Source organism: Tiliqua scincoides, chromosome 8 (genome assembly GCF_035046505.1).
Source record: "Tiliqua scincoides isolate rTilSci1 chromosome 8, rTilSci1.hap2, whole genome shotgun sequence".
NCBI classification, from domain to species: domain Eukaryota; kingdom Metazoa; phylum Chordata; class Lepidosauria; order Squamata; family Scincidae; genus Tiliqua; species Tiliqua scincoides.
Genome location: NC_089828.1, coordinates 51,081,283 through 51,097,780, shown reverse-complemented (window position 1 = coordinate 51,097,780; position 16,498 = coordinate 51,081,283). Strand labels below are relative to the sequence as shown.

The 16,498-nt window shown below is 46.7% G+C and overlaps 1 protein-coding gene across 1 annotated transcript; it reads left to right on the top strand.

The window, feature by feature from the left end:
- Positions 1 to 577: 577 nt before the first annotated feature.
- Positions 578 to 16,276, top strand: CHCT1 (CHD1 helical C-terminal domain containing 1). Its single transcript, XM_066636468.1, has 5 exons — positions 578 to 697; positions 1,050 to 1,181; positions 3,591 to 3,766; positions 11,748 to 11,847; positions 16,100 to 16,276. The coding sequence occupies exons 1-5, from the start codon at positions 578 to 580 to the stop codon at positions 16,274 to 16,276; spliced, it is 705 nt and encodes a 234-aa protein (XP_066492565.1).
- The last annotated feature ends 222 nt before the right edge of the window (positions 16,277 to 16,498 follow it).

The following is a 16,498-nucleotide window of genomic DNA, read 5'->3' as shown; positions in this document are numbered from 1 at the left end:
AGGTGGTGTAATTCTCTGCTGTTTTCCTCCTCCCCCATTGCTCCTTATGGTTATTTTTATCTAAACCAGCTCTGACATTGGTGTGAAGATTTCCTGGCGTTGGGGACAAGTCGGTTTCTTAAGGGTGGTTAGGATATGGTGGACATTGACTCCTTCTCATCCCTCCCACACCATGCCCCAGTCTCCTGTTTTGGCCTCTCCGCCATTGGAGTTGCTCTGGCGTCCAAGTGAAATCTGAGCTACATTGGTGTGGCATTCCCCCCACACTGCTCCGGTTTCCATGGGGGGTGTAACAGCAGGCAGGCTTCTACACTGGTGGGGCTGTCATTGCATGAGCACAGATGCACTGACAGGTCTTGAGGATAGGGTTGAGCTTTTGGTAGCTACCTGGGCTACCAAACTCTCCCCACTCCTTCCTTCCTTCCTTCTTGGGGAAACACTCTCTTGCTTTCAGTTATCATAGGAACCTGGAACCAATTCAGAGATGATGTCACAAAAGCAGACAGATATTCACTGGCCCACACAGGCCAAGCTGCAGTCCACAAGCCTGTTTCATCTGCGGCCCTCTTGGGTCACCATGGAGTTCAGAGGGAGCAGAGAAGAAAGGAGTGGGATCTGGCTGACAGAGAAGGTGGCCATAGAAGAAGGAAATGCCAAACAAGTGGCAGGAATTAAAGAATGGGAAAAGAGCTGTCAGGTCAGAGCAATGGGTGCATTTTCCTGAAAACTTTAGTCGTGACAGTATTCATATCAATAACATTATCAAATTAGAAACTGGTTTTCTGATATGCTGTAATCCTATCTTACTCACCAGAAACAAACATCTCTAGTGATTAGTGACTAAGTCTCACTGAACCCATTGGGCTTACTTCTGAGTAAAATCACCACCACCATTTTGAAACACCTCTACTTATCACTAATATCTCTAAGAGCGCAATCCAAATGGTGCTCAGAGCTGGTGCTGGTGATTACTCAGCAATCAGAAGCTACATCCCCAGTTCTCACCACAGGGATCGAGAAACTAACCTCTTGGATATGACTTTTTGCAGGTAACCAAAAACCAGCTTCCCACTGGGAAAAACAGCAAGGCCACACCCAGGGAGAACATCGCTAGGGTCACACCACCTGGAGACACACTCGTCCACTCCGCAGATGGACTCACGCAGGATGCCTTCAAAATAGTGAGACATTAGTTGCATCAATAGGAACCTTAGAACATCTACGTAATAAACTAAAAGAAGAATGAGATTAATTACATGAGCCTACCAAGTTGAAAAAGCACCAGGAGTTTGAAGCTAGCACTATGCGGAAACTGCAGTTAGTATGGAATGCAGCAGCTTATGTGATCATAGGAGCTGGCTGCTGATTTGTTTCCGGGTCCAATTCAAGGTGCTGGTAGGAGCAGGTTATTGGAAGGACCGCCTTCTTCCACAATCCAACCTGCCCCCTCATATAACACAGGCCTACAAAATTGAGGGTCAGAAAAGTTTTTCCCAAACTTTATGGTGGTTTGATATGAATTTGGGGTGCCAATTCCAAAAATGGCATCCATTTTGCCTTATCATGTCTAGTCTTAGAGATATAGTATAGCCTCATTAGTGAATGGTTCAAGCAGCTTCCTCATGAGGAAGCCATGGTGTAGGCTATACTATAGCCTACATGGTGTATAGCCTACATGGTGTAGGCTATACTAAAGAGGCTATACTATATCTCCAAAACTAGATGTGATAGGGCAAAGCAGATGCCATTTTTAGAACTGGCACCCCAAATATACCCAGGAATTGGTATAACGTTTAAGGAAGCAAAATGTGTGTTGGCCTGTGAAATCCGAGAGAACCCTCTTAAGGGTACCTTCCCCTCAGAGGTGACAGGGGTGATGGCAAGAAGAAGGTCTTTCTCGGTGGTGGCACCTAGGTTGTGGAGCACCCTTCCTGAGGATTTGCAAACTGCCACATCCTTGATGGTATCCTGGCAGGGTCTCAGGACACATTTATTTCAACTGGCTTTTAGTTAGGTCTTCAGATAGCCAGCCGACCAAATAGCTCTTGCTAGACCAGTCTTCCTCTGCAATTGTGTTGAATCCCCTTTTAGATTCATCACTACATCTTGTGGCAGTGAATTCCACAGGATAATTATGTGGTGTGTTAAGGATTTTCTTCCTACTGGAGATTAAGTTCTGCTGGTCACCCAACATCTACTGCCAATTAATCTCACTGGGCACCCAAGGATCCTAGTGTTATGGGAGAGTAAGGAAAAACTCTATCCACTTTCTCCACACCAGGCATAATTGGGAGAGTTAGGACAGACAAAAGAAAATATTTCTTTACTTAGCCTGTGGTTGGTCTGTGGAACTCCTTGCCAGAGGATGTGGTGATGGCATCTGGCCTGGATTGGAAAGTTGCTGGAGGAAAAATCCATTACAAGTCATGATGTGTATGTGCAACCTCCTGATTTTAGAAATGAGCTATGTATCAGAATGCCAGATGCAAGGGAGGGTGCCAGAATGAGGTCTCTTGTCATCTGGTGTGCTCCCTGGGGCATTTGGTGGGCCGCTGTGAGATACAGGAAACTGGACTAGATGGGCCTATGGCCTGAACCAGTGGGGCTGTTCTTATGTTCTTATGATTTTATAAACCGCCCCTTCTAGTTGTCTTTTCTCAGTAAGTACATGATGGGTATATGTTTTAAAGTTGTGTTCAGTCCCAACACAAACTGGCTTGTCTTGTTGTCCTGGTTACAAATGAATTTGCTTAATTATTCAAAGCTTGCGTCAATGAACTTTGCTGGGCCAAATAAACATATTCAACATCACTCTGTGAAAGCAGGAGGTGAAGTATATTTTATAGGAGATTGTATCATTATAAGCCATTTTCCTAAGCCAGAACCTGCCCAAGACATGCTGGCACATGAGGTGGTGCATTGGCTGCCACTTCTGCCTCTTCTAGTGTCCTACATTCAGAAAGGAAGAGGGGAAAAGAGCAGAGAAGGAAAGACCTCTGACATTCTAGCCCAGCAATTTTCAATATTATTCTTCTCATGGTGCATTGACCTCTACGGTGTTGTCTATGGTCTTCACCTCTTGTGACTTCCAGCTTCGAGGAGACACCTCCAGGTTCTGCAGGTCTGTTTCTAGTGCAACTGTGTGTAGTAACAGATTGTCTGTCTCTCTTCCTCTGCCTGCTCTGGAGGCAGAGGAATTCGTTCCTACAGACAGTTGTCCAAGAAACAGAGCCACAGAAGCGATTTTCAACTGTTGTGCTCCAACTCTCACAGCACACCTGTGGACCCGTCACAGCACACCAAAGTGCCAAGGCACACTAGTTGAAGATTGCTGGTCTAGCCCACCACCCTCTTCTCCTCTACACTTCCTTCTCTGCTTTGTTCCCCTCTGTCTTTTTGAATCCATAAAGCCAAAAGAGGAGGAAGAGAAGCAGAGGTGGGAGGCAGAGGTAAGCCTGTCATGCATGTCTGCTACTTGAGGCACCGTCTCTGTCAGGCCAGCCTTGAGTAAGCATGGAATTGGGAGGAGCTTGTTAGTTCACCTCACAAAAACTCACAGGGTTCTTGTCTCCTCTCTTTGCTTTCACCAGTGCAAGGAATTTCTGAGACCATTTAAGAAGTGTCTCCGGAAACTAAATTTGCCCAATGATCTTCCCAAGGAGAGGAGGCTGAACTCCACCAGGAAGAACCTTATCATCCTGGGGGATCACATCGATATGTTCCTTCAGCATTACTGCAAGACCTGGGAGCTCAAACACTGGAAGAAGTAAGACAGCCACTGGCAATTCCTGCAGACGTGTCTGGAACGTCAAGCCATGATCTCAAATTCTGCACACTCAAAACTTGATCACTTTTGAACATAGGAAAGCACGCTCTACTGAATCAGACCTGTGGTCCATCTAGTTCAGGATTGTCTCTCAGCTCTCCATGGTTCCAGACAGAGGTCTTTCCCAACACTACGTAAAGATGCTGGGGCCAAACCTGAGACTGTCTGCAGTGGCATAGCTAAAGGGGGTGCAAAGCACTAAGTTTTGCAGGGAGCCTCACCACGGTGTGCAAGTGACCCCTCCCCTTCAGAACCATTCCGGGTGGGGGGAGCAAAACACATGAAAGGAGACATACATGAAAGGTTTCTAGTACACCACGGTGAGGCTCCCTGCAAAACTTAGTGCTTTGCACCCCCTCGAGCTACGCCACAGACCAGCTGCATGCAAAGCAGATGCTGTATTACTGTCTTAGGGCTCTGTCCCTCTTGCAAACTACCCAAATGCTCATCACATTTTTCCCTGGCAGCAGTCAGTGTTTTAAGACTTTCCATGAGCTGTAACCATAACAATACATAATAGCAGAAATAAAGGAGGAGAATTACAAGTGAGATTAGAACAAAGCTATCACAGTTTAGAAGGCAGGCGTAACCTCCCTTTGGGGGGTCCAAAACTTTAGGGAAGGAACGAAACATCCGACAATTAAATTACATACTCATTGTTTCAGTCTGCAGAGTCAGAAAATCTAGTTTGATTTTCAGTCGGATCAGTACAAAAATAATGAACAAAAAGGAGAAACAAAAGGTGAAAAGGAGAGCAGGACTGACCACAGACCCACAAGTGCTGAAGGTAGGGCACCAAATGCCACCTCTTACCCTGCAAGTAGAGACAGCTGCTGCCACCACCATCTCTCTCTTCCTGCTCTGACTACATTTGAAAGGGGGGTGGAGCAGAAGAGGCAAGGAGTCTCTTGGTGACCTAGAGATGTTCCAGTCAATGGCTTTCCTCTCCTCTTCTGCCCCCCATCTCCTTCCTCCTTCAAATTTCAGAAAACTGTGCTGAAATGTGGGGAACTGACTTATAGATGTTATCACAAAGAGTGGGACTCCTCCTGCTTCCATGAGCAGTAGGAAGCCACCAAGGCCTGCATGTCAACCTTGACTTTAGATCTTTAGCACTAGAGTTGCATGGCATCTTTATAATATTTGTTTACAAATATACAAGCAGAGCTTGTAATCACTGAAGAGACTTATATAGCAGGCAACACAACTACTAATCCCCTACCAGATCCCCTGAAGAGCAACCACCCCAAAACAATCCTTTATTTCCATCTAGCCTCTACGAATGTTCTTAGGCTTTTTTGTTTGCTTGATTGCTTTGTAACCGCAGTTCTTCCCCACAGTCTGAAACTGCAGAACTGCTTCCAGCTCTCTGTGATCCTTTTCTCTTAAGCCATTTCTGCCCAATGTGGCATATACACAACAGGGCCCAAATGAGTACAAATGTGGGCCAGGTAAAAATGGGTTAACTTGGATGGAAGTGACATTAGAGAATCTGGACAGAGATTCCAAAGCCATGAAGGACCATCCAGACCAACCATTTGTTTGTTGCTCTCACACATTCATAGGCAAAATCGGAGTGATGGATTCAGTCCTTGCAATCAAAGCTATTTTTACACCTTCACTAGATGTAAAAAAAAAAAAAAAAGACTTCCACGGTACAAGAGGGGGCAAGGGAGTTGGTGGGGCAACCATCTCAATCTCCAGATTGGCACAAGGGCCTCCTCTCCCTAGGAGCAGGACTGGGGAACTCCCTTTCTTTTCATCAGTTTTGGAGGGCCTTGTGGGGATTGAGTTGAGGCCACAAGCATGTCCTCCTCCTCCATGGTTGGCTTCTGGTGCTTTCCTGAGCATTAGAGAACATGTCTTTTTTTTCTGGGAATGACCAGTCTGCATTTGTTCTCAACTTCTCTCCTCCTCATGAGCTTTTAAACCCTCCACAACCCTTTCCTCCTATGGAGGAAAAGTCCATCACAAGTTACAAGCCATGACACATGTCCATGATGGGTATATGCAACAGTCTGGTTCTAGAAGCAGGACATCTCTGAATGTTACATGCAAGGGAGCACAGGATACAGGTCACTTTTTGCTTTGTGTACTCCCTGAGCCATCTGGTGGGCCACTATGAGATGCAGGAAGCTGGATTAGATGGGCCTTTGTCCTGATCCAGCCGGGCTCTGTTCCATCAAAACTTCTGTTCCATCAAAGTGTGGCTAGGATTTCAGCCTTAGAGAGAGTAACTTATTTATGAAATGGTGAGCTCATCCTTTCATATCTCAGAAGGCATCTATATGGATGTTTTTGCTCATAACCATAGAAATAAATCAACGCAAAAATGTGCTTTAAATTAAATTTGTATGTAACTGAACTCTGCAGAAAGGCACCTAGACTGAGCCGCTGCTGGAAGTGTGAGAGAGAAAGAAGAATTACAATTCACTGTTAGAAGGAAGCAGCATCTGCATGTTTTTGTTTTCTGTTGCCTGGTACAATTTACAGAAGCAGAACAGTCTTTAAAAAATAATTAATGAGGCTGCCTTCACCTCCCAGCTCCACTGATTAAAACTGGGGGCTGCCCAAACAGGGAACACTTTTGTTGATGACTCAGCTGATGGAAGCTCAAAGACACAGTGTCTTTTCAGGTTGAGCAGATGGGAAGCAAGAAGGAACACTTAGGCCACTACCGTGCACACTGTCAAAAGACACCCCTATGTGTAGGGGGAAACTAGATGGGATTGGAACTCTAGTCATCTTTTTCCCTTCTCAAAAATGCAGCCACGAGGGAGAAGTGGGAATGGTGTTTGCACTGGGACTATGGTAGGGGGAAAGGAGAGAAGGCCTTGATCCTTCTCTTATGGCCCTGATCCAAATCCTTGTTTTATTTTTATTACAGTATTTATATACCACCTTTCTCATAGACTTGAGTCTCATAGACTCCAGGTGGTTTACACAGGCAGGCTGTCCATAAACCCCCCTTTTTCAAATTGGGTTTTTACAAGTGTTATTCCATGAGAGAAACACATAGAGCAAGGTGACAACCTCCAGACCACCCCTCCAAAGCCATTATTAGCTGCAGAAGAAAAACTTATAGGTATGAGATTGGTTTTCCCCTGTCCTGCTTTTTGAGCAAGAAAAACATGTGGGGCTCCAAACATGCCCACACCATGTCCAGCTTGGCCCTCGGTCCGTCCAGTGTTTACTGACAGCAAACACACAATGGTGCCTTGTTTACCAGCTACCAGAACTGAAACTTGTTTTCCTTCTTTGTCCTTGCCTCTAAATCCTACCGCTTAGGGCTGAAAGTGATCTTTCAGCCCCCACCCTGGCAAGGAGACATGGCATTCCCAGCTGCTCTTTTGACGCTCTAAGAGTGCAATCCAAAGGATTGGAACCATCTCTATTGGGGCTGTTGCTCACAAGAAATCTTTAGCCATCGTGTTAGTTTGAATTGATCTATCAGTCAATTAAAATCAACTACCTGGGCATGATTTGCACATGAGGAAAAAAAAAACCCAATATATATATTGCCTTTGGTTTAATCCAACGCACACATCAGTACCAGTAGGCAGCCTTCTAGAATAGGCGTCTCCCATGTTTTCTGATAGGGAATGCCTCTTCTAGGATAGTGCTGGCCCTTTGCAGATTTTATGCATATATTAGAAATAATTTTTAGACATTTGGTGATTAGTTGGACCATCTTTTTTGTTAATGTGATTTTAATCAATTAATCTAACCTGAGGATAGGCAGAAGAAAGATTAGGGTGCATTGGTTAGGGAGGAGCTGTAGCTGTCTGGTAGAGCCCCTGTTTTGCATCCAGAGGGTCCTAGGGTTGTTCCCCTGCATCTCAAGGTAGGGCAGAGAAAATGTCCTCACTGAAACCCTAGAAACAGAGCTAGATGGGCCAGCGCTCTGGCTCACTGTCAGGCAGTTGTCGGTGGTCCTGTGCTTTGCCGTGGATCAGTCAGGGTTGCTGACTCCCAATTGTTTAACAGTAGCAACAAGGCTTGTTTGTTTTCTAAATGCAGCTGCCAAAATGAAGAAAACTTGGGGCAGGGGCTGGGAGTGGGGAAGCTGGAGTTTGTGTGGAAGCTGAAGTTTGTGGGGAAACTGGATTTGGGTGCGAAAGGACTATGAATTCAGTTCTGGGACTACAAACAAATTCTTGGTCTAAGCATGTGCTCAGAGATAATGTATTCTTTAACTCTAAGTGTACATCCATTCCCTGAGCCACTATTTTGGACCTCCAAATTCTAAGAAAAGGGGATCCTGCAGCCTGAGGTCTTCCCACTCCTGATCTAACCAATTCATTGGCTAAACACTGCAGTCTATGCACACACACATATGCACACAGGAGCTTTAACACCACAGGTCATCTGTCAGACAGTGTCCAAAGCAAACAGAAAACAAGACTCACAGCCCAAACATTGTCCATAATGTAGCTGCACAGATGGAGCACATGTTGCATCCAGTGATGGTGGTGGAGGGGTAACACAATAAGTATACATATTTACTTGCCTCTGGGTAGGCCCTCTGGCCGCCTGTGGGTCTCCTTGGACCCATGACAGCTATATACAGTCAGTCCTCTTTATATGTGAATTTGCTATCAGAATTGCCGCCTACCTCTCTCATTATCTGTGACTCTGTTCGCATTATCTGATGATACTTTGCAGATGCAACTGGGGGAGGGAGGCTCATCGAAGCTATGAGCAGGCAAGCAGGGGTGAGAGAGGCTGCAGGAGGATGAGAAGAGACAGTGGTTTCTTCTTGAGCAGAAGGCAGTGCTTGTGCAATGCAGGTTGGGGGGGGGGAGAACGGAAGAGACAACTATACAGGATACGGCCGACAGGGGTGGGGGTTGCAGTTACTGCATCCAGCCTGACGTACTCCTTGTTTTTTAGAAAGTTGTCTGAATTGGGTCAGTTTTCTGCATCATTGATATTGGCCTGTGGAGAATTGCTGGACACGTTTCTGTCCACTTCCAGACTTGCCCTCCCATCTTGGGAACTGTAACTGAACCTTCACAACCCTGGGGATGATGAGAGGCCAATGATGAGCAGTCTCTGGAAGGCCGCCATGAGCGCTACTTTGGGGCTGGGGCAAGCCTAGGGAAGGAGCCAAGACAGGTGGAGGAGGAGGAGAAGGAAAGATGAAGCAACCTTCTCCCCACTGCTGAACTCTGAGGCCTCATTGTTGGGCCAGCAACTTTCAGTGAATTGGGGAATAGTCAACACAGAGAAACTGTCATTGCCACAACCTTCAGCGCATTGAGGGATATACAGTATGGAGGAGGAAGCAGCAGATGCTGGAGATGTTGGTGTGAGCCCTTGCTATCACCCAGCCCAACAGACCTCAAGTTAAAATTCTGATTCATAAAGTTCATAGAGTGTATGGTGAAGAGGGTCCTCTGGAACCCAACCCCATTTTTCCCATAGGCTCAGAGATCGGTGTCTGCTAATTTGATATTCACTAGGTCAGTGATTTTCAACCTTTTTCATCTCATGGCACGCTGTCAAGGTGTTTTGTCCCAATCTGTCGAATCCTGCCGACTACACCAATTTGTCCCATCCAAATATTCCGTCTCCCAATGCCCACTTTTTGGCTAATTAACACACCCTTATCTCTAGAAACAACACCTGTGGTGTGCAAAGGAATGAACAGAGAACTCCTTATCTATAGCAATTAACCAAATTTATTGCTACAAACACTTATTCCCTGCAATTCCTCTTGTCCAGAGGCTTTCCCTACCCAAAACTCAACTCAGTGGGTAAAGATCCAAAGCCTCCAGTCAGAGTCCAATCCAGTCTCCAAAGCACAGTCCAGTCCAGTCTTCTGCAGTCCATTCCTTCCCGTAGCAGTCCACTGCAGCAGAGTCCCTTCCTCTGCAGTAGAGTCCTCCAGCAGAGTCCTGGCAGTCCCCTTCTCCTGTAGGTCCTGGTCCGTCCGTGTCCTGTAGGTATGGGTCTGGGTAGCTCTGTCTGGGTCAGGGGTCCATCTGGTCAGGTAGCCATAGGTCTGGGTCAGGCAGCCTCTTGGGTCAGGTATCGTCTCCCTCTGGGTCAGGGTAGCGTTGCTCCTTCTGGAGCTGCCTTTTATCCTGCAGCCCCTTGTTAAGTCCAAATTAGACTCAGGTGAGCCATTTCTTCAGTCCATGTCCATTCAAAGTCTCATCAAGGTCAAATGAAGCTCAGGTGTCCATCAGAGTCTCCATTGGCCTTGATTGATTACAGCAGTAGAGCCTGCCCTTCCCAGAGCTTTCAACCAGCTGTCAAAACATGGGATCACTGTCAACACCACACCGTCCACCTGATGGTCTTCTGATCTTCCATTACACAAGGTGCTAAAATCATCAAGGCACACCACCATTTTTTTGACAATTGACAAGGCACACCATGCTGCTGGTGGGGGGCTCACACACCCCATTGGCCCTACTAATAAAGGCCCTCCCCCAAACTCCCACGGCACAACTGGAGACCATTTGTGGCACACCAATGTGCCACGTCACAGTGGTTGAAAATAGCTGCACTAGGTTTTCCAGGAAACTAGTGGATAATGAGAACTGATTGTAGTTGGCGTTAAGTCCAAGGAGAGAAAGGGGGTGGGGTCGGGTGGGATGGGGTGGCCTGGGAAAAGGGGGATAGAATTCTGGCACAAGTCGTTGCTACCAGGATCCACCCCGTCCGTCCCCCAAAGCGCCCCCTGCCCTCCTGAAACTCCCCCAAACCTCCCTCCCTGCCCAAACATACAACACACCCCTGCTTGCCAACTTACCAGGGTCAGCACAGCCCAAGTACACTTTGCATTGGCTGCTTTGAATAGCCCAACAGCGGTGCGAAGTTTACATTATTGCTGAGCCTTTTATGGCAGTGGGACTGGAGTTCTGCTCTTATATGAAGGTTCATAAGATTGAGCCGTCAATCTTGTTATTTGTAGGAGGAGATAATATTTCTCTATTGTTACTGAAATATTTATGGATCAAGAGGGAGTGCTTCTGATTTCCTATGTCTGCAAACAGATCCGATCATCTTGCCTTCTAAAAAGAGTTTAGGGCTGCAAAAGAGGTGAAAGAGATGATTTACAAGCACATGGACCACAATTGCTTGCACAACCCAGTGGTTCGATAGCGGCCATAGTTCAATATCTTGTTAGGTAGAGGAGTCCGGTTTAAGAATCATCACAATCTTTCAGACATGACAGGTTGACCACATTCCCCAGGAAAAGGAGTTAATCAAAGGCCGTTTTGCATAATTGATCCCACCCAATCGATGCCACAGTCAGGAGGCTTCGGGCCCTGTACCTTTGCTGGGTGCGCAGGGCAGGGAACTTCCGCACGTATAGTTTTTCTCACCCCTTCCTGAAAAGCTGCATCTGACAAAATAGAATTCTCTCTTCTACCCAGCTATTAATTTTGCCCGGCTCACAGGTGTACACATTTAATCCCTGTTGCGTATATGCAACGTTGGGCAAAAATGACTTAAAGCACCAGAGCTTTGACTTTTGAGTATGGCTGTCAGTGTGTCCTGTGCTCAAATCAGAGATAACTTAGATAGATAGATAGATAGATAGATAGATAGATAGATAGATAGATAGATAGATAGATAGATAGATAGATAGATAAGTTAGTTACTTAGGGATAGAGATCTATCTATTTTATCTGGGATAGAGATCTATCTTTTATCTAGATAACTTGATAAAAGGCTGGAGCTTCGGTTTAACTAGGTCTAGCTAGGTGTGAGTCTGCCTCTAGCCTGTAGTACCTTAGGCTGCAAGTGTAGGCTCATATGAAGGGGTGTGGGGAGTACGAATGGCATCCATCTCACCCCCTCCCCCCGAAGCCTGGTTCTGCGAATAGAGAACCTTAAAGCTGTGCTGTCCCAAGTCCTTGGAATAGAGCCATGTGACAGCTGTTTCCCCACCAATTGCTTCTAGGATGCTGTGGAGGTTCGTCTCCCTCTTCTCGGCTTTTGATGAGAAGCAACTGCGCAGACTGTACAAATACAGCAAGGCCAACGAAATGTCCAAGTTCCTGGTAAGGATTGTGCGTCTGACAGCTAAGAAAGAATACACACCGCAGACAGAGAGGCTGCCCAAGACCTTAGGGAGCTTAAGGCGGTGTAGCAAACCACCACCACCACCACCACCCCGGACTGTCACTTTCCTGTCCCATAGTTGCACATGAAGAACACCACTCCAGTACTGGGCTGTATTTGAAAAGGAGGATGGAGCAGAAGAGGAAGTGTGGAGGACAAGAGCGATGGGCCAGAGCGTCACACACTATACGCGCCTCTCTTCCCCCTCCTTTTCTTGCTCTGCTCCCCTCTTCCTTTTCAAGTCCATGGAATGCATGAAGAGGAGTCGTGGCAGCAAAGGGGAAAACTTTGCTTTGCTACTCCGCCGGTTGCCTCAGCGCTTCTTATGGACTGGCTGGCCCAATTAGCAACTTGCAGCTGTACAGGGGCTACACCAGACTGTTGAGGTTTTCCTCCTGGCCTGCTGCAGATATCTCGTCCCACAGTCTCTCGCTGAAGTGACATTTCTCGACAAACCCAATGACTGTTGCAACCATAGCTATATCGCGGGCGTTCATCCCCTGCTCTTTCATTCAGGGGTGTCACTAGGAAAGTGCGGGCCACCTCAGGTGACACCCAGTGAGGGGGGTAACACCATGGAAAATGCCTGCCATGTCGCTTGGGTTCAGCAGTCTTGTTCTGTGTGTTTGCTTTATGTTCTCATGAGGCCACCTTCAGCCACTCTGAGCTGCTTCTTGTTCTCATGAGCTATGCTCACAAGAACACGAACTAGCCACCCAGTCGGGTCAGGCAGGCTCAGAGCAGCTGAAGAAGGCCAAGGCCAGGCAAGAGAGTCTTGGCTGTCTGCAGCTACTCCAAGCTGCTTCCCATTCACGAAGCAACTTGGCTGAGCCAGGAGGGCTCAGAGCAGCCCCTTTGGCCGCTTTGAGCCCAGTTGATCCAGCCAATTTGCTTCTTCATCAAGTCACTGCCAAGTACTTCTGCATCTGTGCACTTGGTGGGGTGACACCATGAGTCACCTCACTGGATCCAAGCAAAGGTAATGATGCCACACTTTGACGCACCTCAGCTGGGAGACAGAATCTAGAACCATTCCTGTAGTACAAGCAGGCTTGTAAAGAGCTATTTGCCTGTTTACCTGTGATGAGGAAGAATCGCCTCCAGGTGACCAGACTGGGAAGTTCTTCTCCCCTCCCCCCCACAGCTTAGATGACTTGAAAAAGGCTTTGACAGACTCATGGAGAAAAGATCTACTGATGCGTCTTGACCAGGATAGCAGTGGGGGCGACCCATGTTCAGGAGCAGTATACCTCTGGTTATCAAATGCTGGGAAGAAATAACAAGGGACTCTAATCCCTTGCTTGGGAACACCCAAAGGCATTAGCCTGGCTGTGACTGGAGACAGAACTCTGGGCCAGACAGACCTTTGGTCTCATTCAGAACCGTTACATTCAGAATCACACTTAGCTGTGTGGAGGCTAATGAATAGAACAGAGCATAGAGTTGGCAGGCACCCCAGCATTGCCAGTATGTTAATTTGGTCTCATTATGGGTTTTATTAAATCTGGAAGATGAGCAAGACAGACTGAGTCACCCAAAGCACCGCTATGATCGATTAGGTTCCGTCTGTCTGAGGACTTGTAAATGTTTTCCAGTCCCAGAAAAAAAAATAGTTAGTAAAGAGATGCAATTAAAAACCATCACCGAGATCTAAATCAAGCTGCAAAGGTCCCAAATAACAGGCTGTGTTTGAATAATGTTCATGCTGTGAAAGCCAAGGCAGAAACACATCTCTGTTTATGGATGAGTCTGTTCACACCAGCTGTTTTCCCAGGATACAGCAAACAGCTGGTACAGTAGCACTATAGACCCGGTTTTGTCACTTTCCACCATCCTTACAACTTTTACTATTTATCACCAAGGCTGTCACTCGGTGAAAGAAAGCTGTTTCAGTTTGTCATAGGACGGTAACATACGGATTAAGTCTGCATATGCAAAAGTGCTTGTGTTTAGCTGATGCCCACATGCTTTGCAGCAACACCCTCCCAGGAGAGGCATTCCCTCCCATTTGAGAGAGAAGAAGGGAATGCCTCTTGGAAGACGAGCACATGAATTTGCAAGTGTTTGCATTAAAAATGACGGTTTTTGGAAACGTCTGCTTCCCCATTAATCTTATTAATCCATCTCTAGTAGACTGCAATCTTATACCAATTTACTTGGCAGCACCTCCTAATGAACTCAGTGGGACTTACTTTTGTGTAGACTGTCCTAGAGTTGTATTATTGTGAATCTTATCAACCTGTTTCTTGTGTGCAGGCATGCATGTGGTGCTGACAAATGTGTGTGGTGGTTTTGCAGGGTAAGCGAGGATTTCTATTGATTTTAAACTAACTGCAGCTCTGTGTGACATCCAAACATGGAGTACTGTCGCTAACTTTAAACAAGGATCCAATTCTGGTTCTAGAGTTGTTTATGAACAAACTATAGTTAACGCCAGGACAGCTTCCTGTTCAGATGACACACAGAACTAGGGTTAGTTTAAAGTCAAAAGCAGAAACTTTTATCTCCTCCTTCAGCAGCTGAAGGAGGATGAAGGGAGGGGGGTTCTACTCCCCAGTGCTTGTTCATGTTGCAGAAAGCCATGGTTTCCATTCCCATTTGAGCTAGGTCACCACGGCCAGCCCATCCATGAGGCCAACTGAAGCAGTTGCCGCAGGCATCTGCTCCCCTTCATTGACCAAAAGCATGAAGGAAAAGAGGGGCTGGAGTGCTGGAGAAGCAGAGGCTGACACATTGACCAGGTAGGGGTGGACAACATTTGGTACACTACCACAGGCACCATGATGTCTTGGGGTGACTGTGTAGATCACCCACATTATACATACAAAGGCTAAAAGGAGAATAATTATTGCCGGGGGGGGGGAGGAGCAGGTCCCGGTGTTACAGCACCCACCATGCATGCAGATGGTTTTAGGTTCAATCTCTAGCAGCATTTCTACTCTGGGAAAGGCCGCCTGGCACTTTGGAGAGCTGCCACCTGCCAGGACAGGCAGCACTGGTGCAATTCAGGATAAGGCAGCATCCTATTCTCCTATCTGGAGGCTGCGAAATTCCACCAGTTGATGCACAGAAATTCCTGCCCGAAGGATGAAGCCACAGCGACACCCAGTGGCTGCATTGTTTAAATAGAGAGGAAACCACTTGTTCAAACTTTCAGAGCGGAAACGGTGCGTGTCTGCTGCCATACAAACAACAGGGTCTTGCCACCCCTTAAAGCCTCACCCGTTTATTTTGGAACAGGTTTTTGTGCAATGCAAGATATTGGTTTGTTTTTAAGCTGCTATAAAACCCACTGCTGGTTTCACATGTTCAGATGTTCCCAGAGTCATCATCTGGTAGGTTGTTGTTGTTGATGATGATGATGATGATGATGATGATGATGATGAAGAAGAAGAAGAAGAAGAAGAAGAAGAAGAAGAAGAAGAAGAAGAAGAAGAAGAAGGCAAAGAACTAGGTGGTTTACAATTGAAATAAAAACACAGATTTCTGCCTGAGCATTCAGACATGAGATCAAGTGTAAGCAGTGCAGACCAGTACAAGCTACAGAACAGCCCTGCGCCAGTCATGTGTTTCAGCAGAGTGTGTTGTAGGTTTGATTGCCGTACAGCAGCGGTTCCCAAACTTTTTTGACTAGTGGCTCCCTTGATCTACTGGAGCATTGGCTACAGCTCCCCATTAAAGCTACAATCCTATTAATTGTATAGAGCAGTGGGGTTTTTGCAAGGATTTCATGGCTCCCCTGGCTGGTTTCCACAGCTCCCTGGGGAGCTACGGCTCACAGTTTGGGAACCAGTGCCGTACAGCATTATCCAGAGCAGCTGTATAATTCAGCAGCTGTAGTATATGAAAAGGGCTGTGCAATTAGGGACCGCAGTTAGAGATGGGGACCAGAAAATGAGGACTATTCATGATGAATAAAGGCTGTCGATGTTTCTACCATCTTTCTTCAAAGAAATTCAAGACAGCATGTAGGAGGTTTGTCCCATTTTATCCTCAAAACAACACTCCTATGAGGAATGTTAGGGTGAGAGTGTATGACATCAAACTACATGGCTGAACAAGGGATTTGAACCCAAGTCTTCCTTGTCCAAGCTAGGTTGTACACTCGTTCAAGCAAAACATCAATTTCCCACAAAACAATGGCAGTCAGCCAATTCTCTCTGTGTATGAGCATGTATTTCATTCCAGAAGGCCTATTACTGCCTGAACAGCTCAGATTTGGTGACTCTACCAGAAAATGGCAACCTGATGAAACTCTGCAATACCTGGGGCCTCTGTGGGGATGTGATGATACAGGAGAAGCTGGCACAGATGCATCCCCGATCGCCCAGCTCCAGCCAGTCACCAGGACGAGTAACTAAGAAGTAAGAGGTGGGGAGAGGAAGGGAAGTGGTCATTAGACTCAACTCCTGCCAAGGCAAGGGATCAAGGTCCAAGCTGGTGTGATGCTGTGGACGGACCAGGGGTCCCAGGTTCAAATCCTCACTCAGCCACAAAGTGGAGCTCACCGGGAGACCTTGGTCTAGTTTGTTCTCTCTCAGCCTAACCTACCTCACAGTGCTAACAAAGTGGGTGGCAACAGAACTGTAT